Source organism: Stegastes partitus, unplaced genomic scaffold, assembly GCF_000690725.1.
Source record: "Stegastes partitus isolate 25-593 unplaced genomic scaffold, Stegastes_partitus-1.0.2 Scaffold1827, whole genome shotgun sequence".
In the NCBI taxonomy this organism is placed as follows: domain Eukaryota; kingdom Metazoa; phylum Chordata; class Actinopteri; family Pomacentridae; genus Stegastes; species Stegastes partitus.
Genome location: NW_007579558.1, coordinates 29,240 through 46,716, shown reverse-complemented (window position 1 = coordinate 46,716; position 17,477 = coordinate 29,240). Strand labels below are relative to the sequence as shown.

General features: G+C 38.0%; 1 protein-coding gene across 1 annotated transcript in view; it reads left to right on the top strand.

Annotated features, from left to right (window-relative positions):
* twsg1a (twisted gastrulation BMP signaling modulator 1a) overlaps nt 1-15,546 on the top strand; it is a 25,454-nt gene extending 9,908 nt beyond the window's left edge. Inside the window, exons 3-5 of the mRNA XM_008302522.1 lie at nt 4,299-4,398; nt 10,848-11,108; nt 15,030-15,546. Coding sequence (XP_008300744.1) covers nt 4,299-4,398; nt 10,848-11,108; nt 15,030-15,211 — 543 coding nt within the window. The 3' untranslated portion in view covers nt 15,212-15,546. The remainder of the gene's footprint in view (nt 1-4,298; nt 4,399-10,847; nt 11,109-15,029) is intronic.
* The last annotated feature ends 1,931 nt before the right edge of the window (nt 15,547-17,477 follow it).

Below are 17,477 nucleotides of genomic sequence, written 5' to 3'. Positions count from 1 at the left end.
AAAAAAAATAAGTAAAATCTAAGAATTTTTAATTCAAACATTAACTGTAAAAAAGAAAAATCTGTTAATAATGTCTACTTTAAAAATTTGTATTTTTACAAATAGTAATTTATTAATTGACAAAATGTGATGCTAGAATTTACACGACTGTTGCTGTGTTTAAATCAGTGGGAAAAGCATCATTTAGAATAAAAATTCTGTATATTGAAGACTAAAAATTGGCAAACACTGTTTAAAAGTGTTATTTAACAAATTTTCCAGGTTTGTTAATTTTACAGATAATGTCTAGTAAAACTACAGAAATGTGTTAATTTACATGTTGACTGTAAAAAACAACAGGCCAATGCTTTATGTCCACATCAGAAATGTATACTTTATTTATTTTAGAATGTGTGACACAAAATTATTATTATTTTATTTATAATAGTAATAATAATAATCTATTTAAAGCAGCTAAAAATACTATTTTTCACAGTTTTACAGTTTTTGAATGGCTCCCTTCCTGCCAGATTCTTTTTCCATTTTTTACGAGCTGTTTTTTTCAGTGTAACCTTGACGCTGACATAAGTCACCAAGATGAGGACTTGACCTGAGTCTGGCTGCTTTGAGACCTGAATCCCCAAAGAGTTGACTTGAGAGATGAATTCTGGTTTCCGTCAAGCCGCCATGTTTCCCATTAATGTGACTGTCGGGCCTCTGTGGGTCACGCTGGCTTTGCACTCTGCTGCTCTGCTGGAGAGATTTGGGGAAACGAAAAGTTGTGCAAAGGAGTGTAAAAAGAGCAAACTTTGTCAAACATTCAACCTGCACATGGCAGCGGAGGGATGCACTGCTCCCAGGGCTCCTGCCACGATATCTGGAAGTCCTGTTCTGACCAGTGGTAGGTGAACTTTCACAGTTTCACCCTGGACGCTAACTAGCACAGAGACTAAACATCAGATTCAGTGTCAAACTGACCTGAACCGACGGCTACATTTCAATGTGATGTGGTTTTTACTTCTTGAAGGTCTCAGAACTTTTTGACCTCGTATCCTGGAGACATGGATACCAGCTTACGACGAGACTCTTGTTGACAAGGTGACTTCTTACAACTCCTTCAACTTTCCAAACTTTATTGGCTCAAATGGATCAAACTCGGATAATAAAAGAGTCATTTTGTGGGGTTTGTAATGTTCAGACTTCTTATATCCAGTTTTTCCTAATATATCCATGAATGAACCCAATACTCACATTAATGGGAAATGTAAAGGTTGAAATTCACTGGAACTATACTTTAAAGCCAGTAAAGTTTTAATCTGATAAATTAAAAATAACAGCCAACAGATATCAACACAAACTATTTCTGTTCTTGTGCATTAAAACAATCTGGTTTTCAGTGTGTAAAAGGTACTTTTTGGAGGTGAAATATTGAAGCATCTGCTGATGGTTCTTGACCTGCAGTTTTCAAACTTAACTTGAATTTCTTGAGGTTCTTAAAACACAAATTTCTATCCTTGATCAATAATATTTCCTCATTAATCGATCAGTTGTTTGTCAGAAAATGGTTAAATGTGTCGACGAGTGTTTTCCTAAAACCAAAGATGACGTCCTGAGATACTGAGTTAACTGTCGCAGAGGAGGAAGAAACCTGGAAATGTTCAGTTTTAAGAAGCTGGAATCAGTTAAATAAAAAAATCTCAAACTGATTCATTAATGAAGAAAATGGTTTTTATAGGTTAGTCCGTTGTAAAGAGTGGAGACATGTAAACATAGCAGAGAAGTTTGAAATGAACCCTGACGATGGCTAAACTTTTCCAGTCCAGCCTTCTCCTGTAAATCACAGCTTACATTCTGACTCGGACCCTCACAGCTTTAATGTGCATCGAGGGAGACGTTGTGCTCGAGCTCACTTTGCGTTAATAATCCGGCTGAACCGTCGGCGTGTTAACAACCTGTTCGATCATGTGGCTGCTGCTGCCGTTTCCTCCCATTTCTGACTCCGAGGCGAATCCTTTCTCACCGACAAAATGTCTCAAAACCCACAGAAGTAAAACCTGAGTCGTAATAAACTGCAATTATCCTTTTTTACAAATGTGTCACTGACGAGTCATCGCCTCCTGAGTCACGGCGTGAGGCTGATGCCGGAGAAACGATTGGAAGGTTAATCGTGTCGGGACCTGCTCCGTTCACGAACGGAAAAGCAGCTTCTTTGTATGTTTCCTGAGTTATCGCTGCGTGTGGACGTCTCGCATTCTTCGATAGATGCCACAGATGCCACGTGCAGCCTTCAGTCTGTAATAGTTACTGTGCTTAAAGTGAACCTGCTGTTTCTTTCTGCTGATGTTTTAATGGTACGTTTCCTGTTTGAACAGCAGCTCCACACGTCGCCTTCTGTCTGCTGTCTGATTTTAGCACTAAAACTCTTCTATTAGATAAATGATTGTTTTGTGTTAATGCATCACAACGATGGCACATTTTCATTTTCTTACATTTATAATGATTGAGCTCCACAGGAGGAGATTTCTGTCTGTTTTTGTATCACAGTTAACTTGTATTAAGTACCTTTTCTGTTAAAAAAGTGCCTAATTTGATCAATAATAACCACAGTTGTCCTCAAATGTGTTCATAGCTTCTCATTAAAGAAGGAAAAAAACAGCTTCAGTCATTGAAATAAGTTGAAATTGACAAAAGTAATAATAAATAAGAATTTAATGAAAATCATGACATTGCTTTTGAATTGTGGTTCAACAGAAATGTATATATGAAAAACAAACACACACACAAGCAAACAAGCATGATGGGACCCATAAACTAATATTTTGTTGAACAACCCTTTGAGCCAATCAGGTGTTTTCTGTAACTCTCCATCAGACGTCTGCACCTGTTGACAGGTGTTTAGATTCACTGCTCATCAGCAAAGTGCTCTAAATTGTCCAGGACAGTTTTTTTTATTTATTTTAATTATTGTTTTCAACCACAATTCAACAGCAATGTCTTATTTCACTAAATTGTAATTTAGCAAATTTTTATTTATTATTACTTTTTCCAGTTTCTAGTTATTTGAGTGACTGTTGTTAATTTTGCCTTTTCTTTAATTGAAGGGTATGAATACATTTGAGGACGACTGTACGTTCATGTTGGAAACCATAAATACACCACAAACATTTCATATTTGTACATAATGTAAAGAAAAAAGATGTAGATGTTTTTAACAGACCAAAAACCACACATGATGTCATTTTAACCAACTTTACACTTAATGATGTTTAATTATTTTTATGAAATTTGCAGAGTTTGAACTGATGATGCTTCAGAAACAAAATAACTCCAGTGGATCTTCATGTGTGCTCTACAAACTTTATTTGTAGTTCATAGAATAATAGGTGATGGAATAATGATATTTTTTCATATTTAATTACTATCATCAAGTGTGTCTGGTATGTGGCAATAATTTTCTACATATTGGGCTCATATGAGGATAAAAAATAAGATTTTAACACAGAAACATGCTCTGATTTTCAGCTATTCTGTTTATCTTGACATTCACAGCAATGACGCATGTGGAAACCTAAATAACGAGGAATTAATGTTAGTGTCAGAAAAGCATAATGGTATGCTCTAGAGCAGGGGTGTCAAACTCTGGCCCGTGGGCCAAATTTGGCCCACTTTTGGCCTGCGAGACAATACCAAATGACTACTAGAGCTGCCCCTGGTATTATACTGTACAGCGCAGTCACCGCTAATACTACAAATCCCATAATGCCCTGTTGTTGTTTTGGCGCGTCAATCAGGACAGGACCCAGAAACTCCCTCTCCTCTGTGACAGTAGGCATAGCGACTTCACACTACAACTGTCACTGTGCCATTGATGTGTTTTTTTATTTATAATTTGATTTTGCATGTCTCCACTATTAAGTTATATATAATGTATGGTAATAAGCGCTGCTTGTTCCATATTCAATGTTAAAGCAACATTTGTTTTGGTCCATATTAAAAGGTTCATTTGTTCAATGTTGGCCCGCGACTTTGTTCAGGTTTTAAATTTTGGCCCACTGTGTTTTTGAGATTGACACCCCTGATCTAGAGCCTGAACAGGTTTAAATACACCAAAACATGCACCAGATCCTACATGTGTCCAAACCATCACATTACTGCTTCTAACCATCTGAATGACTGCAGTTTTGTGAAACTAAATGGAAAATGACTGGTTTCATCCGACAGTATTTTGTCAACAGAGGCGTCGAGGATTGTCGCGCATGATCTCTGTTGTGTGTCGGTTTTGTTTGACGTACTGACTGTTTGCTTGTGTCTCCCTGCAGGAGCTGTGCCAGTGTCGGCCGTCCGACGGGAACTGCTCGTGCTGTAAAGAGTGCATGTTGTGTCTGGGGAACCTCTGGGAGGAGTGCTGCGACTGCGTGGGTGAGTTCAACGACAGCGACACAAAGTTAGTCAGGATTTTGGAAAACGTTCAACCCACACTTCTGTCCAAATGGGTTTGAACAGCGAGCAGGTTGTGAAAGACGCACGAGCTGAGCATCTGTGGAAGACATTAGTGTCAGCGAAGACGGATGCAGGTTTGTTTCATTTGTGCTGGATTGGATTAAATGGTCATTTTGACCACATGCAGTATTAGACATGAACGATGTGTCAATGTGTCGGACCAGAGAAGAGATCCCGAGAAATTTGTTTGTGTTTTTCGCTCATTTTTACTCAATGTGGGCTCATTTTTCACTGCAGCATAAAGTCCTGCACCTCTAAGGAAACACAACAACCAGGAGTAGAAGGAGAGAGAACTCAGAAAAGTCTTCTGTGCAGTCTGACAGGGATGATGCCTTTATGAACACAGAACTAAAACAGTCTTATAGACAACCAGAAAGCATATCACATGTGTAAATATATATATATGTGTGTGTGTGTGTGTGTGTGTGTGTGTGTGTGTGTGTATAGTGTAAAATGAAGCCACTATGTACAGCTGAATATGTAAACCAGTCATGAGCATCACAGTTTCTGTCATATATGTAATTGTGGCACTAATCTGCCTCCGTACATGTCGTTGTGTTCGGTGTCTCCGTCGCCTCTTCCTGTCTGTGAAAAGCTGTGAAACGTGAGATTAAACCTGTGATGCACTCGGCAGCCGAGAAACTGGCAGGTTTTTAAAAAGCGCCGCCTTGTTGGGAGCGCCGGCGCTCTGATAGGAGATGAGTGTGACCTGAGTGAAGCCAGACGTGGAGGCAGAGCCGGCAGGGCGGCTCAGGAAATTAAAGCAACATCGTCAGCAGCAGCAGCAGCTTCATGTGTGCACATCAAAGCACGGAGAGACCGGAAGAAGGACGAGACCCAGAGGTCAGACTTCAGCCTCTCACTGAGGTGTGAGTCCTGGAGAGGTCCAGGTCCATGAAGCTAGGAAACAGTGGGGAGGTTTAATCCTCCATGGAGGAGCTTTGTTGTGTTTCACATTTTGCTTTGTGTCTCATTTTCTGTTCAGTTTTGTTTTGGGGCTTCGTCATGTTGCTCATATTTGTCATCTCTAGTTGTTTTTGTGTCTCCTTGTTGGTTTTGTCTGTCTTTGTTTAGCTTTTCGTGGGTCTTTATGTACTGGTTTTGCCTCTTTTTGTCTCTTTAGAGCTGTTTTGCCTTTATATGAAGTTTAAGATTTTGCTTTGTGTCTCACTCAGTGTCTCATTTTCTGTCGTTCTGCTCGTCTTTGTTTCTCTTTTTATTCCTTTTCTGTGTCTATTTGTGTTGGTTTTAGTCTTATATGTTTGTCTGTTTGTGCTGGTTGGTCATCTCTAGTCGTTTTTGTGTCTCTGTGTTGGTTTTGTGTCTCTTTATTTAGCTTTTCTTGGGTCTTTTTGTGCTGGTTTTGCCTCGTTTTAGTCTTTTTGTCTCTTTAGAGCTGTTTTGCCTTTATATGAAGTTTAAGATTTTGCTTTGTGTCTCACTCAGTGTCTCATTTTCTGTCCTTCTGCTCGTCTTTGTTTCTCTTTTTATTCCTTTTCTGTATCTATTTGTGTTGGTTTCGCTGTCTTTTAGCCTCTTTATGCTGGTTTTGTATCTCATTTTAGCCTTTATTGTGCCTTCTTTTGTGATTTTTTATTTTTTATTTTGGATCTATTTTTAGTTTTTCGTGTGTCTGTGCTAGTTTCGCACTTCTTTTTGTGTCTTTTGAGCTGTTTTGTCTATATGAGTGGTTTTTATGGTTTGTGTCTTGCTCAGTGTCTCATTTTCTGTCATTTTGTGTCTGTGAGTTTGTCGTTTTCTTTGTGGTTGTTTTGCACCTCTATGCAGTCTTTTTTTTTTGTCTCTGTGCAGGTTTTGCTTCCATTTTTCCTTGTTTGTGTGTGTTTTTGTGTAGGTTTTGCATTTCTTTTCAGCCATTTTGGTCTGGAGCCTTTGCAGTCCTAAACGTGGTTGATTTGAACTTGACGTGAACTTTGTGGTCTTCCTACATCTTGTTTTGAGGATGTCGTGCTCTTTGTGGTTGTTGGATCTCCTTTAAGTTGTTTTGTGTGTTGATTTGTGTGTCCTTGTGGTTGGTTCATTGTGTCTCACTGTGTGTCTGTGGTTGTGTTTTAGCCTTTTTTGTGTTTCTTTGTGCTGGTTTTGCATTTCTTTTTAGCCATTTTTGCCTCTTTTTACTTCTTTGTGTGATTTTTTTTTTGTGTGTTTTGTGTCTCTCTGGTCATTTTGTAGCTGTCGTCATTTCTTTGTAATCACTTTGCATCTAGTTGTTGTGTGTCTTTCTGGTTGTTATGCGTTTGTGGTCGTTTTGGGTGTGCGTTTTTAGTGGTTTAAGCATTTGTGGTAATTTTTGTGTTCCTTTGTAGTCATTTTACATTTTTTACTCATTTTTATATCTTGTTTGTGGTTGTATTTGTCTTTTTTTTAGTTTTTCTGTTTTTATTTCTGTTATATTTGTCGCTTTAAGGTCTTTTTACATCCTGTTTGAGTCGTTTTTTATGCTCTTTGTGGTTGTTGCATGTCCTTTTAGTCATTTTGCTTGTTGATTTCTGTGTCCTTGTGGTTGTTTTGTGTCACATTGTTTGTTGTGTCTCGCTTTGTGGTCATTTTTCATCCCTCTTTAGTTGCTTTACATCTATCTTTGTGTCTCATTTTGTATCTGTGGCTTTATTTGACCTTTTTCTGGCTTTCTTTTTAGTCGTTTTGCTTGTCTGTGTGTTTGTTTCACATCTTTGTTGCTGTTTTGTGTCTTTCTTGTGTTGCCTTTGTGGTCATTTTTCCTACATTTGAAGTCATCTTGGGGCTTTATGAGTGTCTTTTGTGGTCGTTCTGTATTTCTTTGTGGTCATTTTACAATTTTAAAATCTTGTTTGTGGTCATATTTTATATCATTGTAGTTTTGTGGTGTTTCACGTGTCTTCTGGGTAGTTTTTGTCTCTTTGGGGTCATTTTACAGCTTATTTCGAGTCGTATTTCTTACTTTTTGTGGTTTCTACAGCTCCTTTAGGCTTTTTTCATTCTGGTTTCAGTGTCCTTGTGGATGTTTCGGTGTTTCTCTGCGGTCAGTTTGAGTTCTCGGTGTCTCGTTTTGTCTCTGTGGTTGTGTCGCATCTGTTTTTAGTTGTTTTTTTTTTTTGTCTCTTAGTCACTTTTCTTGTCTCTGTGATTGTTTGTGTGACTGCATTGCTGTCGTCATTTAGCATCTGTAGGCATTTCACGTTGCTTTTTAGTAGTTTATATCTCTTTGAGGTCATTTTACATCTAATTATGAGTCATATTTTACCCTCTTTGTGGTTGCTACATTTCCTTTTAGTCATTTTGCATGTTGGTTTTTGTGTCCTTGTGGTCCTCTGTAGGTTTTATCCGTGGTTTTACTGCATCTCATTTTAGTTGTTAGTTGCTCTTGTCGTCTCCATTGTACTTTTGCATTTGTCCTCAGTAGTTTTTTATCTTTCTTTGTGTCTCACTGCGTGTTTGTGGTTGTGTTGCATCTCTTTTCTCTTGTTTCGCATCCCTTCGTCGCTGCCATCTGTGGGCATTTCTTTTTCGTAGTTTGGAATGTACTCGTGGCCGTTGTGCGTCTGTTTCTGCTGTTGTTTGATCAACTTCTCAACAAGAAAATCAACTTCCTCAGATGTCCTAACTCGGGGTTGTTCCTCTCATGTCCGCTCAGTAATCAATCAATGATAGTGAGACACCAGCTCAGGAGGTTGCGTCCCTTCCCCCCTCCTGTTTGTTCGTGTCCTTGAACACCAGTAGAGTCTCGGCTCAGCTCTGACAGACAGATATTGCTGTTCGTGCTGACAAGGAGGCTTTATTAAAGCTCTTTCATGTGGAACACAAATATAAGAATGTGACACTGAGCGCTGAACTCTGCTGCTGCTGCTGCACAGATGTTATGTTTTCCTCCTGGACGAGGTTTTTTTTTTTTTTTTTTTTACAACACGCCGAGGATGTCTCGTATAAGTACATATTCCTCATTTGTGTGTTTTCTTTTTTTTTCTCTCCTTGCCACTGGCCTTATATGTCCACTTTAAGTAAGTTTCCACTCTAAACATGTTATCAGAGCCAAACGCCGACTGCTTTGAAGTGTGTATGTGCGAGCGGTTGGAGCAGCGAGAGGACAGTTTGTATTTTGGAGTGAAGGCAGGAGGAGGGAGGACCCATGTGTACGTTTTATCTAAACCAGCTGCTCCGGCTCTGCTTTTAGCATCAGTTTGTAACACAATTCCTCTGTCAAACTCGGCTTCCCATTAAATGATTTAGCCCTCAGCTATAATTCACTTTGACTCATTTAAAGGGTTTGGAAGATCATATCTGAGGATGTGGGGACTTTGTCAAGTGATTACTACTGTGTTTGGACATTAAATGAAGTGTTAAAAAGACCTTAATTGAGACGTTTTGACAGTAGTGCGGTTTTGCCGAACTGCCCCTGTGAGTCGAAATCATGTGTAAAACCGTTTAACTGCTAAATGTGTGTATTTTGGGTGAAATTAAGTTCTTCAAATAAACTCCTGAGAGTGACTTTAAACGGTCGGTTATAAAAGCAGAACAGAAACTTTAAACGTGCAGATAGTTTTGGTTTTTAACTCACTCAGGTTTAAAGATATCTTTCACCACAGACCACCGCGGTATACATCAGTGATAAAAGAAAAGTTTAGTGAGCTTCACCGGAAACACAGAAAGAAGGCTTTGAAACAACATTTAGACGACGACATACTCAGAATGTGTTTTCAAAGCTGAACAGTTTAAAACAATTTAGAAAGTAAAATAATTCCACTTGGTGTGTGTTTAGTTTGTTAAAAAAAAAATATTTGAAGGTGAACTGAACTGGATTTTTAATATTAACTGCACTGAAAATTCAATTTAAGGCAAAACATTACAGACAAAGACATAGTTTTTCATGCACTGGTCAGTTTAGAGATGCTGGGATATTTTGCTTCCATAAGATGTTCACTTTTAGACTGATGGGAAGAAAACATCCAAAAAATACACTTTTGTCTGTTGGACATTTATGCAAATGAGCATTTTTTGATTAGTAGCTCATTTGCATATTTAAAAATTGAACAAAGCTTCAGAAAAATTGTTTTATAAAAATGATAGTCTTCTGATGACTTTGGAAGTTTCCAGGAGATATATATATTAGTATTTTTAATAAACAAAAATATATGTTTTTTTTTTTTAGTTCATGTCTTTTACCCTTTGAGCGTCAAAATGTGGCAGCAGGTTTAAAAGACACATGATCTAAAAATAAATAAATAAATCAACAAAATTGCACCACTAGAGCCAGAAAAACAGAAACTGTCCGACAGTCTTTGAGCTACTCGTCTGTGTTTTGCTCAACCAGCACAAAGAAGCAAATCTAATTTCAACATTGTGATATTTCATCAAAATGACTTTATTCTACATTAAAAATCAACTGTTTGCACTGAGAAGATTTTGGTGAAAAAAATAAAAAAAATCTTCTGAACCTTGGCGCAGGTGTGAAAATATATAAATCTATATCATATGTAGATTTTATGAATGCAAAAAAACAAATAATACAAAATAAATAATCAAAGAAATTAAAGCGAAAAATGCTTTTTGAGTTTAGAGGATTAAAGGACGTTTGTTTAAACTTTTTTTCTCCTATTATGAACCAGAAATCTCCACCTGCATAGATCCAAAATAAACTTCATTTTATTCTGAAGGGTTTTTCATCAACATTTAGTCCTAAAAATGTGCCAAAATGTGACTTTTTTCCCCCCTGGCTGTTGTTGTAGTTCTCATTTGTGGAACGATATAAAGAAAAAAATCCTCTCCTTTGACACGAATATAAAGGAAACAAGACGAGGAAGCAATAATGAGTCTGTCTGTGTCCATGTTTATGTTTCTGTTCTGGAAAGTAATTTAAATTTTTAGTCACATAATATATCATTTGCACTAATTAAACATGACACATGAAAAATCAGTTGTCTTATTGTGAGTCACCAACTGGGGGACTTTCATGTTCATAAAAATGTTCCCCTGTAGTGACCTTTTGCACATTTATTAGTCTGGAAATGTCTTATAACCTTCATCAGAATGTCTTTTATAGACTTTTGCAAGGTTATGCACACATTTTAATGAGGCAGTGTCTTCATAATGTTGTATTTCTGCCTTGCTGTGCATTATAATGACAATAAAGCTCCTAATTCTAGTGTCACACCTTTAATAATTCAACCGTCAGTCATTTTCTAGATACACTGTGGTGTCACTGTTGTTCTGGATTATTCAAAAACTGCTCTGAGTTTTTATTTGAACAATCTCTTTAATATAAATGACTGAAATCTGTTTGTAGTTGTGCGGCAAAGTATTTCTAATAGAGATAAAGAAATAACAGTTTTTCTATCGTTTGTGTGAAGTGACCCTTTAATGTTGTCACTCAGGGATGTGCAACCCGAAGAACTACAGCGACTCTCCGGCGACGTCGAAGAGCACCGTGGAGGAGCTGCACCGTCCAATCCCGTCGCTGTTCCGAGCCCTCACCGAGGGCGACGCTCCCATCAACATGATGGTCGTGTCGTTCCCCGTCGCCGAGGAGCTGTCGCACCACGAGAACCTGGTGTCCTTCCTGGAGTCGCTGGACGGGCAGCACCAGAACGTGTCGGTGCCTGGAAACAGCATCCACGCCAGCTACGACACTCAAGGTAACACCGGGTTGTCTAGAAAAGTGTGCTTCCACATTTGACTGTCTGATCGTGTGAAGGTGGGAACATTAAAGTGGGTTTAATCCTCATAGTGAACGTGCAAATGCTGGATTTGACATTTTTTCTATTTATCCATAAAGCTGTGTTCCCCCCAAAATAGACTCATGACTTGAAATGGAATACGTACAAGTACGTATAAGTACAGCTAGTCACTGAAATACTTTAAATACAGTCAGTAATATTCCACGTTGTTACACATCTGTGAGCAAAATCTTGTACTTTTACTGCACTGTATTCACTTGACAGTCTATTTTATGCATAAACCCATCATATTCTCATAATCTATGAAGCATTTTTACAGATCAAACTTACTAAATGTATGTAAATTAGAAGTGAACTCACTCTTGGCGATGCTAAACACTCAGATCGTTCTGACACGTTCACCTTCTGGAGTCACATCAGTCATTTACAATCACAAATACTTTCTCATTCCATCCAGCGACTCGATAATTGATCAAGGAAACAGCTGTTTTTGACATTTTTCAACATTAATAAGCAGATTCTAATCAGAGCTGCAAGGATTCGTGGATTAGTTGTCAGCTATTAAGTTAACCGACAACTACTTTGACCATCATTTAATCGGTTGAGTCTGTGTTCTCTTATTACAGCTTCTTAAATCTGAATATTCTCTGGTTCCTCTCTTCCTCCGTGATGATGAACTGAGTATCTTTGGGTCATGGACGAGACGAAACGTTTGTTATCATATCGACATTTTTCACTGTTTTCTGACACTTTAAAGACCAAACAACTAATTGATTGTAACAGGTACAATGTGATCTTTAGCTGAATGCTTCTTCCACTGTTCAGCATATTTCTGCTTTAAGAACATCCATCCATCATCTATACACCGCTTAATCCTCACTAGGGTCATGGGGGGCTGGAGTCTATCCCAGCTGACTCAGGGTGAAGGCAGGTTCACCTGGACAGGTCACCAGTCTATCACAGGGCTACACTTAGAGACAGACAACCAAGCACACTCACATTCACACCTACGGACAATTTAGAATCACCAATTAACCTCAACATGTTTTTGGACCTTGTGGGAGGAAGCTGGAGAACCCGGAGAGAACCCACGCTGCACGGGGAGAACATGCAAACAGAAAGATCCCGGGTGTCCTCAGCAGGACACAAACTGAGGATCTTCTGGCTGCGAGGCAACGGTGCTAACCACTGAGCCACCTTGCAGCCTGCTTTAAGAACATATGAGGAAGAATTTTAAAAACACGTGATTACGTCTGTTTTTTAAATCGGACGGCAAGTTCTGAAAGGATCAATGGAATCATTCATTTTAAATCTACAGAAAATGAAAGCAGAACTATTACTATCCCCTTTTACTAAAAATGGCTTAAAGCTTGGAAGCATTTTGCTGTTACGATGACAAGCACAAAGTGGTTTAACAAGTATTTTCCCTACAGATGACAGAACTCTCCATACTCTGTAAACACAACTTGAGCCAAAAAGTCCCTGATTTATTTTTTTTGTTATGACTGTCGGCTGCTGAGTCAGTGACGGTTTCATGGTTGAGCACAGAATATTTAGTTTTTTACAGAATCTGGTTAAAGGAAATGGTTCATTCAGGGGATTTTTTTTAAACCAAGGTATGTGGAATGAAGTAATTTTGCTGAAATATCCTGATTTTAGGCTGAGATTTGGATAATTTTGAAGACAGAACGACACATCACACGTGATCATTTCAAGAACTGCTGGAAAGTTCAGAATCCTGCATTTATGGATGGATGTCATTCAGTCTTTTTTGTGTAGAGAAAACATACCGTTAAGAGTTCAGTGTTTGTAGCTTCTCAAAATTGAAAAACGTCTTATGTTCTCTGTTCTAGTTTGCTGTCAGCTGATCATCTTTGGCTTCTAGACTGTGAGAAACATGTAATTTAAAGATTATGCTTATTTTTTGATGGAGTTTTTTTTTGTCGTAGACTAAAGTAATTTTCATGAAACATTGTGAGTTTAAACTTAGATCTGGGTCATTTGCCGACAGAACCACACATGATGCTGAATAAAGAAAACCTTGGTGACGTGGACTCCATAGAAAAGAGTCTAACTTTACAATGTTTTTCCTAAAAAAAAAAAAAAAGAAGTGTGTTATGCAGTTATAACCTCATAAAACACCCTGAAACCAACATGGCCAATATTTTTTCGAGTGCCCACAGGTGTTACCAATACTGGAAAAAATGTTGGCTCCACATCCTGTAGATATTTAACCACTTAGAAATGCAGTGTTATCCCTGCTCTGTGTAAAAACTGCCTGTAGTTCAACCGAGAAGTCCCTGAATTTTTGTAATGTGACTGTTTTTGTGGCAGCTGAGTCACTGAGGACCGTTTGATTGTGAGTAAAAGCACAGAATATTTAGTCTCCTTTTTGTACCAGATGTTTGCTGTCAGCTGATCATCTTTGGGTTGTCGACTGTGAGAAACACATATTTTAAATATTACATCTGTGCGTTTTTAAGATATGGGGATATTTTAATGACTAAACAAGTATCACTGAGAGATTGTGGAGCAACACGACAGCAGTGAATAATTGTTAGTTGCAGCTTTGCAGGAGAGAAGCTGTTCTTCTGATGCACCTGAATAGATCTTCATCCCAACAGATGTTTTAGCCTCAGCTGGTTAAATAGTGGCTGCATTACACTTAGACGTTCTTTATGGATCCACAAGGGGAATTGTTTGATCACAGTAGCAACACAGAATAAATAATTATATAAGAATATACAATTTTTTTTTTAAAGTATATTTTAAAAAGTAAGTTAATAATTAATTAATTCATAAATAAATAAATACACACATAAATACACAAATAAATAAATAAATAATAATAAATAATAATAATAAAAGCAAGCAAGAAAAAAAACCCAAAATTTCCATATGTACAATTTACATTTTACATTTTTTTCTTCTCCCTTTGCCAAGTAAAAAAGACAAAAAAATAGATTACAAAATAAATAAATAAATTACAAAATAATAAATTACAAAAATAAAGTACAAAATAAATCAATAAAATAATAATAATAATTATTATTATTCTAATTATTATCATCATTAATAATAATAAAGATAAAACTATAACTAAACTACTCTAAAACTTATGGAAAACTGATGGGTGAACTGTTGTAGGCTTACTTTTGTGCATGTAGATTTACTTGAACAACACTTCATAGAATGGAACTTTCTCCAGTTCCTACTGTGAGAAGTCAGAATGTCAGCCGTGATGACAGTCGATCCAGAACACGTGCTTTCTGTTAAATAATGTGTGGTCTCACTCTGCTGTAAAGCTCCTGTTGAGAACTCGTGTCGACTCCACGTCTCAAATAAAGTTCCCGAATGAGTAACACGACATGAGGATAAAACCGTGCTTTGCTATCACATAGTTCTCTGCTTCCGTCAGGTCCAGTCACATTTTTCATTCCTGCACACTTACTGAGGAGACTCGCAGTAGTAAAATAAGACCCGACTCGCAGCTGAAGCCGAGTCTTGAACCGGGACCAGCTCGGGTCGGGTTGGGTTTTCATCGCTCTGAGTGTCATGCCGCTGCCAAAAAGATCTCCAGTTAAGGGAGCTGTAACCCTGTTGTTCTGCTGCCATTTTCATTTGCGGCTGTTTTGGCTCTCAGCTATTTGCCATAAAGTAATCGCGGCGTTCCCACAGAGTCGAGCAGTTAACTCATTAAGCTCACCCACACACATGGTTCCACTCAGCTGCAGCAAATTCATTTCACCCCTTCAGTAAAAGTAGGAACGCCGAGGGTTAAAGGTAATTACTCGTTTTTTATAAACCACGTTTACTGGATCCGTGACTCACGTCGGCTTTCTCTGCTGTTTTTTTTTCCCCCCCTCTTTTATATTCCAGAAAACATGTGCACAGTGGTCTACTTTGACGACTGCGTGTCCATTCGTCAGTGCAAACTATACTGCGAGTCCATGGGAGGGTCCAAGTACCGCTGGTTTCACAACGCCTGCTGCCAGTGCATCGGACCGGAGTGCGTCGACTACGGCAGCAAAGCCGTGAAGTGCATGAACTGTCTCTTCTGAAGTGCCGGGCACATATTGGTACCAAATGTCTGGTCCATACCAGAGGACTGAGGGCAGAGGAAACCATGGCTGTTCTGTGTTAGCATTCCTCAGTTACCTTGTAAAATACCCCCTTTTACCACCCTTCCTCCTACCCTGCAAAGTGTTTTTATTCTGCTGTTATTGTTTCACTGTATATTTTTAGATATTTTTTCAATAGTGTTTTTTTTTTATTTTTTTTTTTTACTAGAGGTGTATATGAATAATGTATTTTTACAATTACGGTCCGCTAAATCTCAGTCTCATGCCAAATAAAGAGAAGTTTGGTGACGTGGACTGTTTGGTCTCACCGAAAAGAGTCTCCTTTTACAGCATTTTTCTTCAAAAAGGTGTTTTAACGCCATAAAACACCCTGAAATCAACATGTATATTTTTCCAAGTGGCCACAGGTGTTACCAAAACTGGAAACAAAGAAGTTGGCTCCACATCCTTTAGATATTTAACCACTTACAGTCGTCTTCAAATTTATCCATAGACTTCCATTAAAGAAGGAAAAAAAACAGCTGTCACTGAAATAAGCTGAAATTGACAAAAGTAATAATAAATAAAAATTTAATGAAAATCGCAACATTGATTTTGAATTGTGGTTCAACAGAAATATTTTTTAAAATAAAACAAAAACAAGCAAACAAGCATGATGGGACCCATAAACTAATATATTGTTGAACAACCCATTGACAGTTACAGAAGACACTTGATTGCAGTGATTGGCTCTATCAGATTTCTGCACCTGTTGACAGGTATTTAGATTTTGCCCCACTGCTCATCAGCAAAGTGCTCTAATTTGTCTGGTACAGTTGTTTTTTTTAAATTATTATTTTCAACCACAACTCAAAAGCAATGTCTTATTTCACTAAATTTTAATTTAGCAAATTTTTATTTATTATTACTTTTTCCAGTTTCTAGTTATTTGAGTGACTATTGTGAATTTTGCCTTTTCTTTAATGGAAGGTTATGAATACATTTGAGGACGACTGTACATATCTAATGTAATCTCTGCTCTGCCTGCGGTTCAGCAGAGGAGTCCCTGAATTTTTGTCATGTGACTGTTGGTCACAGCTGAGTTACTAACGACTTCATGATAATGACAAAAAGCACAGAATATTTTGCCTTTTTTAACAGATCTGGTTGGATTAAACAGTTTATTTTTGTTGAGACATGAAGAATCAAGTATGATTTTAAGCTTAGAGTTGAATCACTTTGCCGACAGAATCATTTATTATCACGCTAAATTTATCCATACATTTAATTTTATAATATCTTTCCTCAAAAATGTGCATTACGCAGTCTGACACCCTGAAATCAACTAATATTTTTCCACGTGCCTACAGGTGTTGCTGAACAAAATGTTGGCTCCACATACTGTAGGTGTTTTATGACTTACAGATGTAATTTCTTTCCGTCCTTGTCTCCTCTCTGCTCTCTGTACACGGCCTGCAGTTCAGCTGAGAAGTTGGTTCCTGCTAAAGTCACTAATGACTTTATGATTGTGATTAAAAAAAAAAAAAAAAGCACAGAATATTTTGTTCTTTACCAGATCTGGTCAGAGCAAACTGTTTGTTTTTGTCATGAGGCATTTTTCATGAAACGTTGTGATTTGAAGCTTATATTCATTTTGCCGACAGGACCACACGTCACACATGGTTATTTATTATCATTCCAAATAAAGAAAAGTTTGGTTGTTTTGTGTCACAGAAAAGAGTCACATTTTACAGCATCTTTCGTCTTGTTTATGTTATTTTCTGGAGGGGGAAAAAAAGTGTTAAAAAGTGCATTGCAAGAGTGAAATGGTAAATGTTTGTCTTCCCAGTTGCCTGTCTCCTGCTCTAATCTTAGCCTAGTGTTGCCCAAGTCCGGAAACACATCATTTCCTGGGGAAACAAAGTTGTTATTATACCATTCTGGTCCACAGGTGTTCCACTGACCGTCTCATGCAAGCGAAAGGAGGGGAAAAGGGAACATTTACTGATGCCAATCTCTCACCGCCGCACACAAATGCTCTTTGTAATGCCAGCGCGTTTTTCAAAAAGCAGCAGGGCGCCTTATCGCTGATTATGTTCCCAATTGGCATGCAATAGCAGTTTGCACAGACTCATCCACCAGCCGCACAATGAGACCTTGTTTGTCTCTCCATTTTTTTTTATGATATCACGACCTCATTTCGCCGCTGCAGCTGTGTGGTTTGGAGCAGACGGTGCCAACAAAGATCATCAGAGGACTAATGTGT